Source organism: Mycteria americana, chromosome 13 (genome assembly GCF_035582795.1).
Source record: "Mycteria americana isolate JAX WOST 10 ecotype Jacksonville Zoo and Gardens chromosome 13, USCA_MyAme_1.0, whole genome shotgun sequence".
NCBI lineage: Eukaryota > Metazoa > Chordata > Aves > Ciconiiformes > Ciconiidae > Mycteria > Mycteria americana.
The window spans coordinates 10779828-10794350 of NC_134377.1; the positions used below are offsets into that span (position 1 = coordinate 10779828).

Consider the following 14523-nt stretch of genomic DNA (forward strand, 5'->3'; position numbering starts at 1 on the left):
TTCTGCCACTGCAGCTAGGAATAAAAGTGCTAAGATACCATCTCATTTTAGGGGTTCCTCCGCATCCCCAGTCTATGCATGACCTGACAAGATAGAGCTCTAATTGTAAGAGTAGTGGGAAAGTAACTGGAAGTAGCTTTCCTAAACCCTTCACAAGATGGTTCCAAGATACTAGATTTCTACGGACCTTTGACTCTATTTTTGAGGTCACACTGGCTTTCTGCACTACCCTTGCAGGCGGTACAGAGCCTTTTGAAAAGTTACCTCCCTGTATGTGTACTGGTCTGAATAGCCAGTTGAAACATAAATGCTAAATTTATCAGATAAAAAAGTTAAAACAATAAAGAACCAAAACTACTAATTCAACTGATGCTTTAACTTCCTTTGGAAATTTTGAATGTACTAAAAAATGTCTGCCTTTAAATAATGTTTTCACCATTAATTTCAAGAGAACTAAATTTTAATGATTTCAAATATATTCCAAGAAGCAATTATTACTGTGATGTAGTCATCAGTGGAAATCAGCTTTGCTCAGTTAACACATCACATTTTTTTTCTTCAGTTTCTTTTCTTTTTCATCTTACAGTGATTTTAATAGTATCGTTATTTCTTTCAGATTCAACTTTTAATTTTCCTATTTTTTCATTCATGTTTGTAATTTTATTTTACTCCATTTCATCATCTTCGTTAGGCTAGTAATCTGGCCAAAGAACTGCAGGGCAAAGAGCAAAAGCTTCTTGACCTTGAGAAAAACTTGAGTGCAGTAAATCAAGTTAAAGATTGTTTGGAAAAGGAACTTCAAGTTTTGGTGAGTAATACCCAAAAATTTTTACTTTATCCTTTGGATTTTGGTTTTCATGATGAGAGTGTAATTGAAATCTGAAGATCAACTCTGACTGAGCAAAGTTTTTCAAAGCTATTTTACTCAGGAAAAGAAGGCAAGGGTTCATGACTAACAGGATCCATGTCAGAATGAAAAGAGCATTTCACCCGAGTTCTGTGTTATCAGGTGTTTTGTCTAAATAGAACTCATCTGTTTATGGATTTCAGATAAAATATTAAACCAAATCAAAAGCAGCATGTAGTTTGAATTTAGACTACTCATTAAGGAACACGTGGCCCTTTATTATAACTGTTGTACAAATTAATGCTTGCTATATACGTCTTACAAATGGTTTTTGAAGACATTTTTCATCTGATTTCTCATTTTGCAAATTTAAGTAAATTTGCAAGTATTCTGTGGTTGGGTGGGATTTTCCTGAGAAACTACACCAGAGTTAGTAACAAAAAGACATGCTTCTAGGTTTTACTGTCCCTGTCATAAAATCTTTCCATGGCCATAGTAAATAGTTGAAGTTGGTGGAAGAGTCTTGTTTCTTATCTTCCTCAATGTCCTCCCTTTTCTTCACAGTCTAGCATCTCTTCGTGCTGGTAAAACTGGAAAACACTGGTATGAGATTGATCACAGGGTTGCAGATGTCCACTGTGCAGCCTATGAGCAGCATGGATAGCTTTTTGCATTGAGAAGCCCAGAAATCACGTCTTCTACACAGGACTCTGTGGCTGCAGTTCTGTTGCTATGCTAGCTGATGGAGAAGTTACTTTGAAAGTTTAGGGACTTGCTTGTAACCAAGGCAAGGGAAAATCTTGCTTTATGTTGCTGAATATATCTATGCTAAACTGTAATTTGAAAACTTCAGACCTATTTATGATAGGAGTAAAGACTGTTCTATTTTGTACTTGAAAAATACCTAATATCAATTCAGTGGTTGAACTCTACTGCTATTACCAAACCTTACCTTAGGTTTTTATCCATTTTTCAGAAAGAAAAGTTTACTAGTGCAGCTGATGAAGCAGAAAACGTTCAACAAACTATGCAAGGTATGTCTGCTGCTAAACTAAACAAAGAACTAAAAAGCTGCAGAAGATGAATGCTGCAAAATAAAGGGGTTTTTTCCAATGCGCTTTCAAATTTACACCTGGTGGTGCAGCAGTTTTAGCACCTATGGGAAGGACAGGATTACCTGCAGCCTCTCTTAAGAGTAATATACCTTGCAAGTAGATGGAATCGTCTGCATCTAAGTAGTTACTAACTTTGTTTTCAAAATTTTACTTGCATAGAAACAATAAAAAAACTAAACCAAAAAGAAGAGCAGTTTGCACTCATGTCTTCAGAACTGGAACAGCTGAAGTCTAGTTTGACTGGTAAGGAACTAATAAAATGGAATGTTTTGAAAAATGCATCAGCTTTGTGCTTTGGTATGCCTCCTGCTCAGCTCGCCACTTCATAGTATGTAATGCTTCCGCAAATGCATATGCCTTCAAAAGAAAGCCTTTTTCCTAAGCAGAAATCAGCTTTTGTGGCACTGTGTATAGTGACACAGCAAGGTGATGGTGATGTTAAGGAAATAGTGCAGTAAGGCAGAAGATTTCCTGGCTGAGTGTGTTCCAAATCAATAGTTAAATTGTTGTTTGACATTGCAACGAAATCATGCTGTGGTAATGGTCAGATATGAGGCAAAGGCTTGGGGACCAGACTGAAGCATTACAAACCTCAGATAGTTAATTCACAGAAGCCTTGTCCATAAGTATTGTTTTCTTTTTAAGGACATCAAAAAGACTGTACGTTAGTCTGGTTGTCTACTTCTTCTTATCTTATAGGAGGGAGTCTTGCTGTATCTTTCTAGTTGTACATAACTTAAAACCAATGTAGAAAGAAATTAAGAATGATTATGTACCCTGTAAGCAAGCCTTTCAAGGCATTGTTGGGACTGTAGAAGTCATCCCAAGGGCTGTCCTTGCCCTTGGTGGCAGTGCCTGCCCTGGAATGAGTAATTTTTTCACTGTAGCTTCATGTTGCTTGCATTGTTTGTTTTCCCGCTGCTCTACTAAATAGCTGGTGAGTTGTCTTGCCTGCAAGATGTGCATATCTCTCTTATTTTGTTGCTTGATTACCCTCTGATATAGGTAGAACTCGTATCCACTTCTCATGGCCTGAAGTTAAGTGAAACACTTTGGAAAGAAAGATTTCTTGACTAGTTGCTTTTTTACTATTTCTGAAGAGTTCTTAACCTTCTGCTACCGTTAACAGTTCAAAGGCCAAACGTAATTTTTAATTTTAAAGGGGTAATTGCAAGCTCTGTAGCATCAATATTGCTCTGTTTATAGCTCTTTACTATCTTCTAGCTAGTCTGTGCATACCCTTTCTCTTAAATTTATTAGACTGCTAACCTTTGTCTTGTTTAGTGATGGAGAAGAAACTGAAGGAGCAAGAAGAGAGAGAACAGCAACTGATTGAAGCTAAAGCCAAACTTGAAAACGATATTGCAGAGATCATGAAGTCTTCAGGAGACAGCTCTGCCCAGCTTACGAAAATGAATGATGAGCTCCGGTTAAAAGAAAGGTATTCCATCATTGTCAGGACATTTTCACATTAATTCTTTACTCCTGCACTCCCTGCTTCTCATTTTACCTTTTTGTAAATATCTGAACAAGGTGGTCCTGAGTGTCACATTGATATGACAAGTGAACTTATTCTATCAAACTAAATTAATCAAAACAGTCTCCTCAGAGTGATTTGAAGAGCACCTAACATTTGTAATTCTCAAATTCTTACGTAACATGCTTCTCATTGTCCAGAGTAAATGAACACTTTAATAATCTAGACTGTTCTGTGATTGTGCTTCTTAATTATTTGATTACCTAATAAGCTTGGTTTATTTGGATATAGAAAAGACTTGGGTCACATTTTTGACTAGCAAGAGAAAATGTGGTTTGTTTCAAATAAAAATTGTATGTAGAATAGTTGTTCTTTACCTTGACAAAACCCCAGACTGGGGGCCAGGTAACTGGCAGCTGTGTTGCTCTGCACACGGGCAAGCGCTCGGTCTCGCTTGTGTATATTTAATTTAGCAGAACATTCTCTATATGTTAAATAATTAAATCTCTTTCTAAATGCTTGGACAGAATATAGAACTTCAGCATAATTTAGAGTCTTTCATCTCTGTGCTTGTCGTGCTGTCAGCAAAAAGTAATGTTCTTTTATTTGGTCTTTCTAGGCAGTTGGAGCAAATACAACTTGAGCTTACAAAAGCAAATGAAAAGGCTGTTCAGCTTCAGAAAAATGTGGAGCAGACAACACAGAAAGCTGAGCAGAGTCAGCAAGAAACTCTCAAGATTCATCAAGCAGAACTGAAAAATATGCAGGATCAACTAACAGACATGGTAAGAAGAACTTTAAAAAGCACTAGCTAACTGTGTGCAAAATATAGTACCACTGCTTCTTTAACTGTGTTCCAATTGTTTTCTATCAGAAAAAGCAAAACGAGACTAGCCAAACTCAGTATAAGGATCTTCAGGCAAAGTATGAAAAAGAAACTTCTGAGATGATCGCTAAACATGACGCAGATATAAAAGGGTTTAAGCAGAATTTGCTGGATGCAGAAGAGGCACTGAAAGTTGCACAAAAGAAAAACGATGAGTTAGAAACACAAGCTGAGGAGCTGAAAAAGCAAGCAGAACAGGCCAAAGTATGTATACTTTGTTACTCTGCAAGTGATTTAAACTTTAAATCTTTCTGTTTCAGTGAATCACTGTTTTTTGCCTGGCTTCATCATTTCATAGTAGGATTTTTGCAGTGTTTCTTTTTTGAACTTTTCCAGGGTAGATTAATATTGGTTAGGGAAGAAAAGCATACACGACTGACTACTTGTCTTCTCTAGATTACACAAGAATCCATGAAATATGGTTCTTTGATGTTAACATTTTATGTTCATAGATAACTGGCTCAGCACAATCAGTTGGAGCCAAATGTTGTTCTCTGGTTTTTAAATGCATGAATTTTAAATAAAATATGTTGTGAACTATTTCATTTAAAAGTGTTACACACCTGAAATTTTGTTCTGTAGTATGATCCCATATTTTGTGCAATTACTTAGTATGGAGCTTGACTTCAGTAATTTTCTTCTTTTTTTTTTCTCCTGTTTCTTTGACATTGCTGCTTGCTTTCATCCCTCATTAGTTATTTGCTATAATCTTTGTTTTATGCTTTAGTGTATGTAAAGCATACAAATATATATAAACAAGTATATAAAAAGTATATACAAGTATATATAAACAAGTATAGTATATTTAGTGTGTAAATTGGCACACAAGTTCACTTTAAATACACCACTGATGTGGTGTTTTGCATTAAACGGGTTATGACAATATGTTTTGGACAGAATCATGAGGACCATTAGCTATAGAAGGTGAATTTGAGAATTGGAAGTCACTATCTAATATAACTCCCTGCATTTTAATTCATTTAGATTCTCATGAAATCATTCTCTGGCTCTTTTCTGAGTAATTTACATTCAGAAAATTTGTTGAGAGTCATTTTAAAAACAAGATGAAGTCTTATATGGAGGAACCTTCAAACCATGATTTTTTTTTTTTTTTTTTTTTTTTCCCTACTTAATCACTGAAAAGTTTTCCTGTGGATGGTGGGTGTTTTGTAATGAAGTATCAGTGGTGGCTGTCAACAGTTGAACTCACACAGGGACTGTGTGTCAGTGTATACACTTTTTTAAAACTTAAATGACAATAGCTCTGTTTGTCCTTAAACCACATTTCTCATTTGTCTACTTGACTTCATTTTTGTTTTCCCTTCTCCCTGACTTTATTTCTTTAGTCCTTAAGCTCTGTGTTAGCATCAGCCAGAAAAGAGGTTGAACTAATGTCAGACAAGATGAGGGGTTTGATATCAGAAAAAGAGACTCTGGCACAGGAGGGGAATGCTTTAAAATTAGAGAGAGGTTCCTTGTTATCAAAACTTCTAGAATTGGAATCAAAGATTTCATTAATGCAACGAGACCAAGAAGAACTTTGGACAATAAATGAAGAACTTAATTCAGAAAATAAAAAAATCCTAAAGCAGAAGGAAGAAGCTGAGGCCAAAAGCCAGCAGGAAAACACAGAAAATGTAGCACTAATTTCTGAGAAAAGCAAATTACTCTCTGAAATAGAGGCAGCACAGGCAGACCTTCTCAAGATAACTCAAGAGAACGATTCTCTCCGGTCTTCAGAGTCAACCTTGCTCCAACAGTTGAAAGAACTTCAGGCCAACAAAGATGCCATGGATGTGGTATGTCAGAAACATATCAAAGAACGGGAAGAACTGGAGCATTATCAGAAGAAACTTTTGGAAGAGAAAGATGCGGTTGTTAAAGACAAAGATGATGTTATTCAGAATCTGGAAAGCTCTTGTGAGGCCCTGGCCAGAGATCAGAGAGAGCTACAGCAAGAAGTGTCAACTCTGACTGCAGAGAGAGATTCAGCCCTAGGTAAACACTCAGATCTTCAAAATACACATATGGCCTTAAAAAATGAGATGGACAGTCTATTGCAGACAAGTCAGAGTCTGCAGTCCGAGAAGGAGATGCTTCTTAAAAGCATAGAAGAGCTGCATGTGCGTTTAGACAATACAGTTAGTGAAAACCAAGCATTAAAGGTGAGAATGGAAGAGATGCAAACAGAACTCGAGACTGAACAGAAAGAACTTAAAAAAGCGATGAAAGACAATATGGAGTTGAAGGATTCCCTTGCTAGTGTGTCTCGTCATCTTGAGGAAATTAAAGCTTCAAGAGAGATCTCCAATTCTGAATGTATTCAGTTACTTCAAGAGAAAGAGGCTCTTTCTTCCTCAGAAGGAAGGCTTTTGGCTGAAAGGGAGGAACTTTTAAATGAAAATAAGGCAATTGCTGAAAAGCTTGCTAAAGCCACAGCAGATGCCGTACTTGCTGAGAGAGTCTTTTCTGAGAAAATAAATGAACTGAGCTTAGAAAAGGAATCTCTTTTTCATAAGTCATTGCAATTTGAAAAGTATAGTGAAGCTCTTCTTCAAGAGAAGAATGAATTGGAGACCAAATACTCAGAGCTTCTTGATGAAAACAAGTCTTCTGCAAATGCAATTTCTGATATGAAGAGAGAACACGAACTGGATGTCTCAGCCAAGAGAGCTCTGGCCCAAGAGAATACCATGCTCCAAGATTCCATTGAAGCCCTCAAGGAAGAACTAAGAAAGAAGACTCTAGAAAATCAAGAGCTAATAGCCTGTAAATGCAACCTTTCAGATCTTCTGAAAGAGGCCCAGGATGCCAAAAGAACATTAGAAAATGAACTGGCTGCTGTATCACATGCCAAGCAGGTCTTGTCAGCTTCATTCAAGACCTGTTCCTCTGACAGGGAAATGCTGACTAGAGAGAGGACTGAATTGCAAGATGAATGTCAGAAGTTAAATGGAGAGGTTGAGATTATGAAAGAAAATTTAACCATAGAAAAGGAAGCTAGAAAACTGGAAAAGGAATCATTTTTGTTGGAACGTATGGAACTTCAAAGCAACATCAGCTTCTTAGAGAAGGAGATAGAAGAGCTGAGAGAGAAAAATAAAGAATTGCTGACTGAGAAAGAACTTTTAGTTCAGGGGAAAGAAAAATCTGAAACTAAGCTGGCGGAAATAATTAAAGAAAAAGAAACCCTCTGTGCAGAGACAGAGCAGCTCACTTCCAGTATCGAACGACTGAAGAGTGACTTTGTTTCCTTGTCTAAATCAAAAGCAGAGCTCCAGGAGTTGCACAGCTGTGTCTCCGAGAGGCTAGATGATCTTCGACACAGGCATGAGGTGATGGAGAAGGAGAGAATACAGTTACTTCAGGAAAATGACAGCCTGCTTGCTGAACAGAAGAGTCTGGTCACCATTAAGGAAGAAATACTAAAAGAGAAGGAGAAATTCTCCAAGGATTATTATAAACTGCACGAGGAAGTAGCACTTTTAGAACAAAGTAATAGTGACCTCTCGGGCAAATTGCTGGTGTCTCAGGGCAAAAATCAGATGCTGCAGGAGGAGATGAACAATCTGACTTTGAAACTAAAAGAAATTGAGACTCTCCAGGCCCAAACAGTAGCGCAAAAAATTGAGGTATTGAAACACATAGTTAAACAATCAAGTACTGTTATACTAATACTGAGCACTAACCCAATGGTTTCCTCTCTGCACTTCATTGCACAGTCAGCACTTCATCTCAGTATAAACAGGCTGGGATTATAGTCTCAGTATATTACTTCGGGTTTTTTTCAAGTTGTAACTGTGAGTCTGAAAGACACTTTAACATTTTTAAAAAATATTTCTAAATATAAAAGCCTATGTGGTCGCTGAATGTTGCAAGAAAACAACGTAAACTGTGAATAAAAGGAAGTTTTGTTTTCTGAATTTGGTAGGAGAAATTGAGCAGCTCCTTCTGTTGAAGTACTCTGCAGCTTAACAGCTAGCGTAGTAATAGGTAAGGTTTTAGATTAGATCTTTGTGCAATTTTATGTTAAATTACAACAAACTACAAATTTGAGTTACTCAAAAAAAAAAAAAACAACGTAGCGCTCCTATAAATGTAATTGGATGAAAAGCAGTGCAAGAGAACCATTTAAATTTACATTATAGGACTTTCAGTCTGTTAAAGACATTGACAGTTCTGGTGTTCTTTTTATTCACAGAAGTCTTTTGTATTCACCACCAACAAATTCTGTAAAGTATTTTGAATTTCAATTTGTGTGGCTTGAAGCCCATAAAATCACTTTGAATACAAATTGGAATCAAGACATATCCTATAGGAATGTATTATGCCTACCTAGGTATTTTAATATGCTTGTGAAGTATTTCCTTTTATGAGGGCATAACAAACAACACTGAAATAATGCGATAATTTGCTTTATGTCCTATTTAATTTTTAAGTCTTTTTCAAATTTTTAACAGCTTTTCATAATTCCACATTTTCTGAAAATAAAGCAGTCTGTTGGAAGTGAATATCTGTTGAACTACTACTGTCTAGAGTGGTTAGAAGTCTAAGAGCAATCACAGTGGTGGTAATTAGAAATCCAGGAATTAAAAAAGAAGAAAAGGACTTCCTCGGTGGTGACACAAGCATGGGGTTATGATCTATTTCTGCATGGAATTGAATCTTCTCATGTCCATTTATTTTTATACTTTATGCAGCTTCAAAATGCAAATAAGTTCCCAGTTGAAGTCCTTATTTAATTGGAAAGCAGCTGGCAAGCTGTGGAGCTGTGCATAAAGTATTGTGGTTCATCTTTTGCTTTCAGAGGTCCCTTTGGTAATACCTTTTTTTTTTTTTTTTTTTTCCCTCCCCACCCCACTTTATATATAGGCTGCCAAAATGGCAGAAGATGTTTTCCAGACTGTGGAGAAGGTGACCAAAGAGAAGGATGCCATTCACAAAGAAAAGATTGAAACTTTGGCCTCTTTGGAGAACTCTAGACAGACAAATGAGAAGCTACAGAATGAAGTAATCACATTTAAATGCTTTTATATGAAAAGTTTTGCCTAGTTTGTAAGGAACAACTATTGAATTATAGAGAATTAGATTAGGCAAGAGTGGATTCTGTTATTTTCCCACCAGTCTTGACTGGCTTGTGAAAACTTACTACCTGAGTGCATATTGATGGAAAATTTAGGTGCTTTATATAGCCATATGACCTATGTTCTTTTGTATTTTGCACATGGTTTCAAACACCTTAAATCTTGGTGCAGCAACAAAAAAAATGATCTTATGTAATAGGAGTTCTGGATGCTACAGCGGCTTTTGCAGATGATAGAATCAAGAGACATGGGTTTGACTTGAGGCTTAATCAGTCTTGCTGTATAGCTTTGGATAAGTTGCTTAGATGTGCTTCAGTTCCCTGGTTGTAAGTATGGGGTGCAACTTACAGTGCTGCAGAGCTCTGAGTAACAGTGCTCCTAATCCACAAAAGTTATCGCTCCAGTTCTCACCTATAATGCACTCCTTGCTCTGTACGTCCTCTTTGTGATCTTGACGTGTGTAATGTTACAATTTCTTCTTTTTTCCACTTTTCTGTTAATCAGAATTGTGGTCTAACAGGCACAAATTCTGCAGAGCTATGCACTACACAAATACATGAGCGCAACGGTCCCAAAGAGCTTCACAGTCCAACATGTACAGCAGTTCCTCTAGGGACCCGTTTTCAGTCTCTGTCCTCCCACCACTTTGTGATACTTCAGGGTTTGACGAAGGGAAGAATGTCCTCGCTAATCTCTTTCACACTCGTTTGCCCCAGAGTGTCTAGTCTAACATTGAACTGGCGTCTTTTCTGCAGATCTTGAGCACCCTGTGGCCTCTTTTTGATGGCTCTTTCATCTTTGTAATAATGGGTAGTGAACAGCTGGGCTAACCTAAATGCCACAGCTTGTGCTGAAACAGTAATGATTTCCAGCGAGATCTGATGACTCGAGAATTAAAAGCGGTGACGTTAATAATGGCAGGGGTTCACTTTCTGGATTAAAAAAAAAAAAATCCACAGGGTCCTGTAATGCCATGAGAATGGCTGAAGATTATCTGTTATGTAATATGTGTTGCTGAATGTGAACAAAAAAGGTTCGCAGGCTCGTGGTGTTTACGTGGTAGATGCAAGCTCAGTAAATAGATCTACAACAATTTGTCCCGTGCAGTGAGATCTCCGAAAGGAATTAATTTCTTATGGTTGCAAGCACAACATTCAGCCTACTCTTTCTCAGAAATAAAGGTATGGTAAAGCAGAGCTTTTTGTCAGTTATCTTAGCTGTTCCCTTGATCTTTATTCCTCTAATTTTAGCAACAAATGTTGAATTTAAAAAAAAAAAAGGGGGGGGCTTTGAGTCATATAGCATTTAAAATGGAGGTGCTTTGGAGCTTTACCTTTTATGTCAGGGTATATACATCAGATTACTGTAAGCTGCTCTTCAACGGACTTTGAATTCTTTGTGCTGCTCGTCTTGAATGCAGAAAGTCTCATAAAATTTTTTGATAGACAAATGCTTCTCAGTACAAACAGACTGAATTAATTTAAGGACTAAATTTAAAAAGTGGAACAGCTCAGCTCAGACCCCCATTTTGCTGAATATCTTTTCTGAGTGCTACACCTAAGAACTGTATAGTTTCATTAGCGTAATGAGGTTTTTTTCCTCTTTAAGTTGGACATGCTTAAACAAAACAACCTGAAAAATGAAGAGGAACTTAATAAATCAAAAGAGCTTCTAAATCTGGAGAACAAGAAAGTGGAAGAACTTAAAAAAGAATTGTAAGTATTTCAATGTTCAATCTGTTAAACCATTCCTTTGTAGTTACATTTACCTTTCATTTTTTTGAAAAATTGTCTTTCACTACCTCTCTGGCATCCTCACTTATAAAGCAGATATTAGGTCAAAATTAAATACTAGTTTGACACGTATAAAACTTGAAATCAGAATGTTACTCCTGAATTGCTGAAGGGTATTGAAGCAAATCCTTCGCTCCAAGCATTGTTTGGAATAATTTGTTTGTTGGAGGAGGTATAAAGTTCTGCCACCTGAGGGCACTAGATTATTTTAAAGGCTTTATTATAAAGAAAATCTGTTTGGATTTAATTACAAGTACACTTGGAACATTAAGTAGTTTTAAGTGGCTTTGTTTATAGAAAATCTGGTTCTGCTTTTATTTTTCGTTGATGGCTTTATCCAGTTTATTCCTGTTGCCCCACTATGCATTTATTTTCTCACTGGTACAATACAAATGCTATGTATAGTATGTAAAACTAGAGTGAATTGCTTATCACTTGAGATGCTTCATTTGAGAAACTACCTCTTACGTGCTACGAACTAACGATGTGTAACACTGTACACAAACAAATTAACTGCAAAGCATCTGAGATAAAGTAATTTGCCCAGTGGAATCTCGTTGTATCAAAGCTTTTGGTGTGCCACCGTGAATAAAAATCCTAGTTATTGCTACCCTGCGGTAGCTGCATGTCCCCCAGTTTTCAGAGGTGTAATGCATTAAATCACAAATCTCTGTTCCCACCTGCACTCCGAGAAGAATTTCTTGACTCATGGAGTGAGAGCTGGAATCTGGACTGATAGCTAAGAGCAGCGTTGGCTAATTATTATTATCGTTAGTTCCATCACTTGTTTTGTGACAGTTCTTAACCGCTGCTCTGAGGTGAAGACAGGGCACAAAGGAAATCAGCACACAGAATTAATGCTAAGTTTCTGTATGACTGACAGTTTTTACTGCTTGCTTTTAAAAACCTGCAGGCTTGTATAGACAGCAACCTCCTTTGAGAAAGGCAGGATTTCATTCCATGAGCAATTTCTACCTGCCTCAGTGCTTGCAGGAGATGCCAAAGCAAAATAATTATTTCCAAACTAGTTGCTCTAATGCTAGAACAGCAAGGGGCTAGCAGACGCTGGTATCGTGGAATGACAAATTACTGTCTAATATATTTTGTCTAGCAGAAGTTATTTATAGAAGATACTTCCTTGAAAATCTTCAGCCCTGAAAGGTGTTCTCATGATCCTGATCATTTTGTGGGTTTTTAATTTTTTTTTTTTTTTTCCCCTTAAGGTTAATCTTAGTCATAGACTGTTGCTGAACGTGGTCTCTAATCATCAGTGGTATGAGACATTGTGGATAAGTGGAAGCTTGTCTAGTTGTTTTTTTAATTGGTCTTTGTTGTCATAATTGTGTGTTGCCTTGTTTTAATTAGAGTAAGGAATTAGCTTGATAATAGGCATTTCTTGCTCAGCAGTAATGTGGGTAGAGAGAACACCTTTGAGAGGTCAGTTGATGAAGGTAGTGCCCTTGCCTTTGCGAAGGAGAGTAGAGAGGAAATTTTGCCCACAGGAGCCGTGACTGCAGGTAGGGACGTGCTGCTGCCTCTGGAGCAGTGCCTTTTGGAGGTGGGAGGGTGTTAAAGTGACATCGGTGTCCTTTGTGAAAGAGCCTTCTGTGTAAAACTAGGATGAAGAAAAGCAGAAATACCAGCTGGATGTTGTGTACTCATTTAGTACTGCATGCTGTCAAGTGCACTTGCAGCTATCAGTTTAAAGTTCCTTGGCAGTAAACACAGGGGAGCATTTCACACAACTTGACCCCAGTATTCTGTGTGCTTTTTTTGTAATGCCCTGAATCTACGCTTTAATGCCAAAAGCAAAAAGAGGAGAACTGGTTAGTACTGCAGTTCAGCAACCAGTCGTGGTTAAAAATAGATATGTTCCTGCATCAGCAAGTAGATTCATACCAAGATAATTTGACGTTCAGTGATGTGAGCTAGCCTGTTTAATCCAGTCTAGGTGGATCGGATTGGAAATCGGTCAAGGTGAGACCAGATAGAAGAAATGGTTGGAAAATCTTAGTCATATACGTGCTGAACTCAAATCAGACTTCCTTTTGTTTAAATGTCCCCAATAATAGACCATAGAGCCCTTGTATTTTGAAGTGCTTGAATAAGTTCCTGACTTAGGGGTTGTTCTACTTCCCACAGTCATAAAAGTATTTTTAATATTCCTGTCAGGGTTTAGCTCTGTGTAATATTGGCACATAGGAGTACTGAGATTGCTTTTCATGAAAACAAAACACAGTCATAAAAATTACCGTTTAATGAAATGAAGTGTATCGTTTTTATTTTTTGCAAGATAGTGTCAAATCTGATAAAAACTTGTGTTAGTCACTTGGGTTACAGGCAGGCATGCAAAATATTTTTTCAAAAATTTGTTAAAAATAAACTTACTTTAAGGAAACCACACATATTAGTAGCAACATAGGCTAATGAAACCTGCAAATCCATTTTTTCCTTCAGCTTTGGTTTTGTCTTGTTTTCAGTTTTGTATCTGTTAAAATAGTGGAATAGATTAGATACTTCCCTGTTTTGCCTCCTGTGATCTTACGCATTCTTGTCAGACCTTGTAGGGAGTATTTAAATAAGTGGAACTGTAAGCTTTTTTTTTCTTTTTCTTTTTTTTTCTTTCCTTAAGAATTCTCATGTTTTACCTCTGGCTACAAAGTTAACTTCTGAGAAAGTCCAGGCTATAAACCTCACCAACACTCTTGTCAACTCCTACCCTGTATTTCTAAACCCAAGCCTTTGCTAACCATCGGAAGCACGCAGAACTAGCAGTCTGAACTTACCTTCCTTTTCTTTGGGCGTCTGATACATTTAAAGGAAAAGGAGTTTTGTGCTGCTACTGCTTTTGAGGGTTAAACCTGTCCCTGTGCATCTGAGGTATAGATTGTCACCTTTATTACAGATCCCATCAGACACGTGACCTAGATGTATTTTTCCAAGCTGTGAAGCTGAATCTCTCCCACAGTTTTTTCTTGCCTCTCTCGTTCCTATGGTAACGATGCACTCTCCGTCCTCGCAGCGAAGCGCTGAAGCTGGCAGCAGCTCAGAAGTCCCAGCAGCTTGCAGCTTTGCAAGAGGAGAACGTGAAACTTGCCGAGGAGCTGGGCAGGAGCAGGGACGAAGTCACAAGTCATCAGAAGGTAGAGTGGCTGGAAGGTTTCCTGATCTATGGTGAAAGTGCTGTGCGTGCCGTTTCCGCTGATGCCTGGGTGACGTTGCGCTGCATGTTTGTGCTTGAAAGATGAGTTGTTCTGAGAATGTTTTAAAATAAATTTGGAAGCCACCTGCATTGGGAGGTTAGAACTGCAGGCTAACAGA

General features: G+C 37.5%; 1 protein-coding gene across 6 annotated transcripts in view; it reads left to right on the plus strand.

Moving 5' to 3' along the window:
* CLIP1 (CAP-Gly domain containing linker protein 1) overlaps positions 1 to 14523 on the plus strand; it is a 74020-nt gene that overhangs the window by 44891 nt on the left and 14606 nt on the right. For 5 of the 6 annotated variants that reach the window (XM_075516584.1, XM_075516588.1, XM_075516585.1 and 2 more), the window contains 9 exons: positions 692 to 808; positions 1824 to 1881; positions 2122 to 2205; positions 3247 to 3403; positions 4059 to 4224; positions 4314 to 4529; positions 9198 to 9335; positions 11018 to 11124; positions 14225 to 14345. In XM_075516584.1, coding sequence (XP_075372699.1) covers positions 692 to 808; positions 1824 to 1881; positions 2122 to 2205; positions 3247 to 3403; positions 4059 to 4224; positions 4314 to 4529; positions 9198 to 9335; positions 11018 to 11124; positions 14225 to 14345 — 1164 coding nt within the window. Of the gene's footprint in view, positions 1 to 691; positions 809 to 1823; positions 1882 to 2121; positions 2206 to 3246; positions 3404 to 4058; positions 4225 to 4313; positions 4530 to 5671; positions 7958 to 9197; positions 9336 to 11017; positions 11125 to 14224; positions 14346 to 14523 lie in introns of all 6 variants that reach the window. The other variant, XM_075516591.1, reaches the window with a different exon arrangement.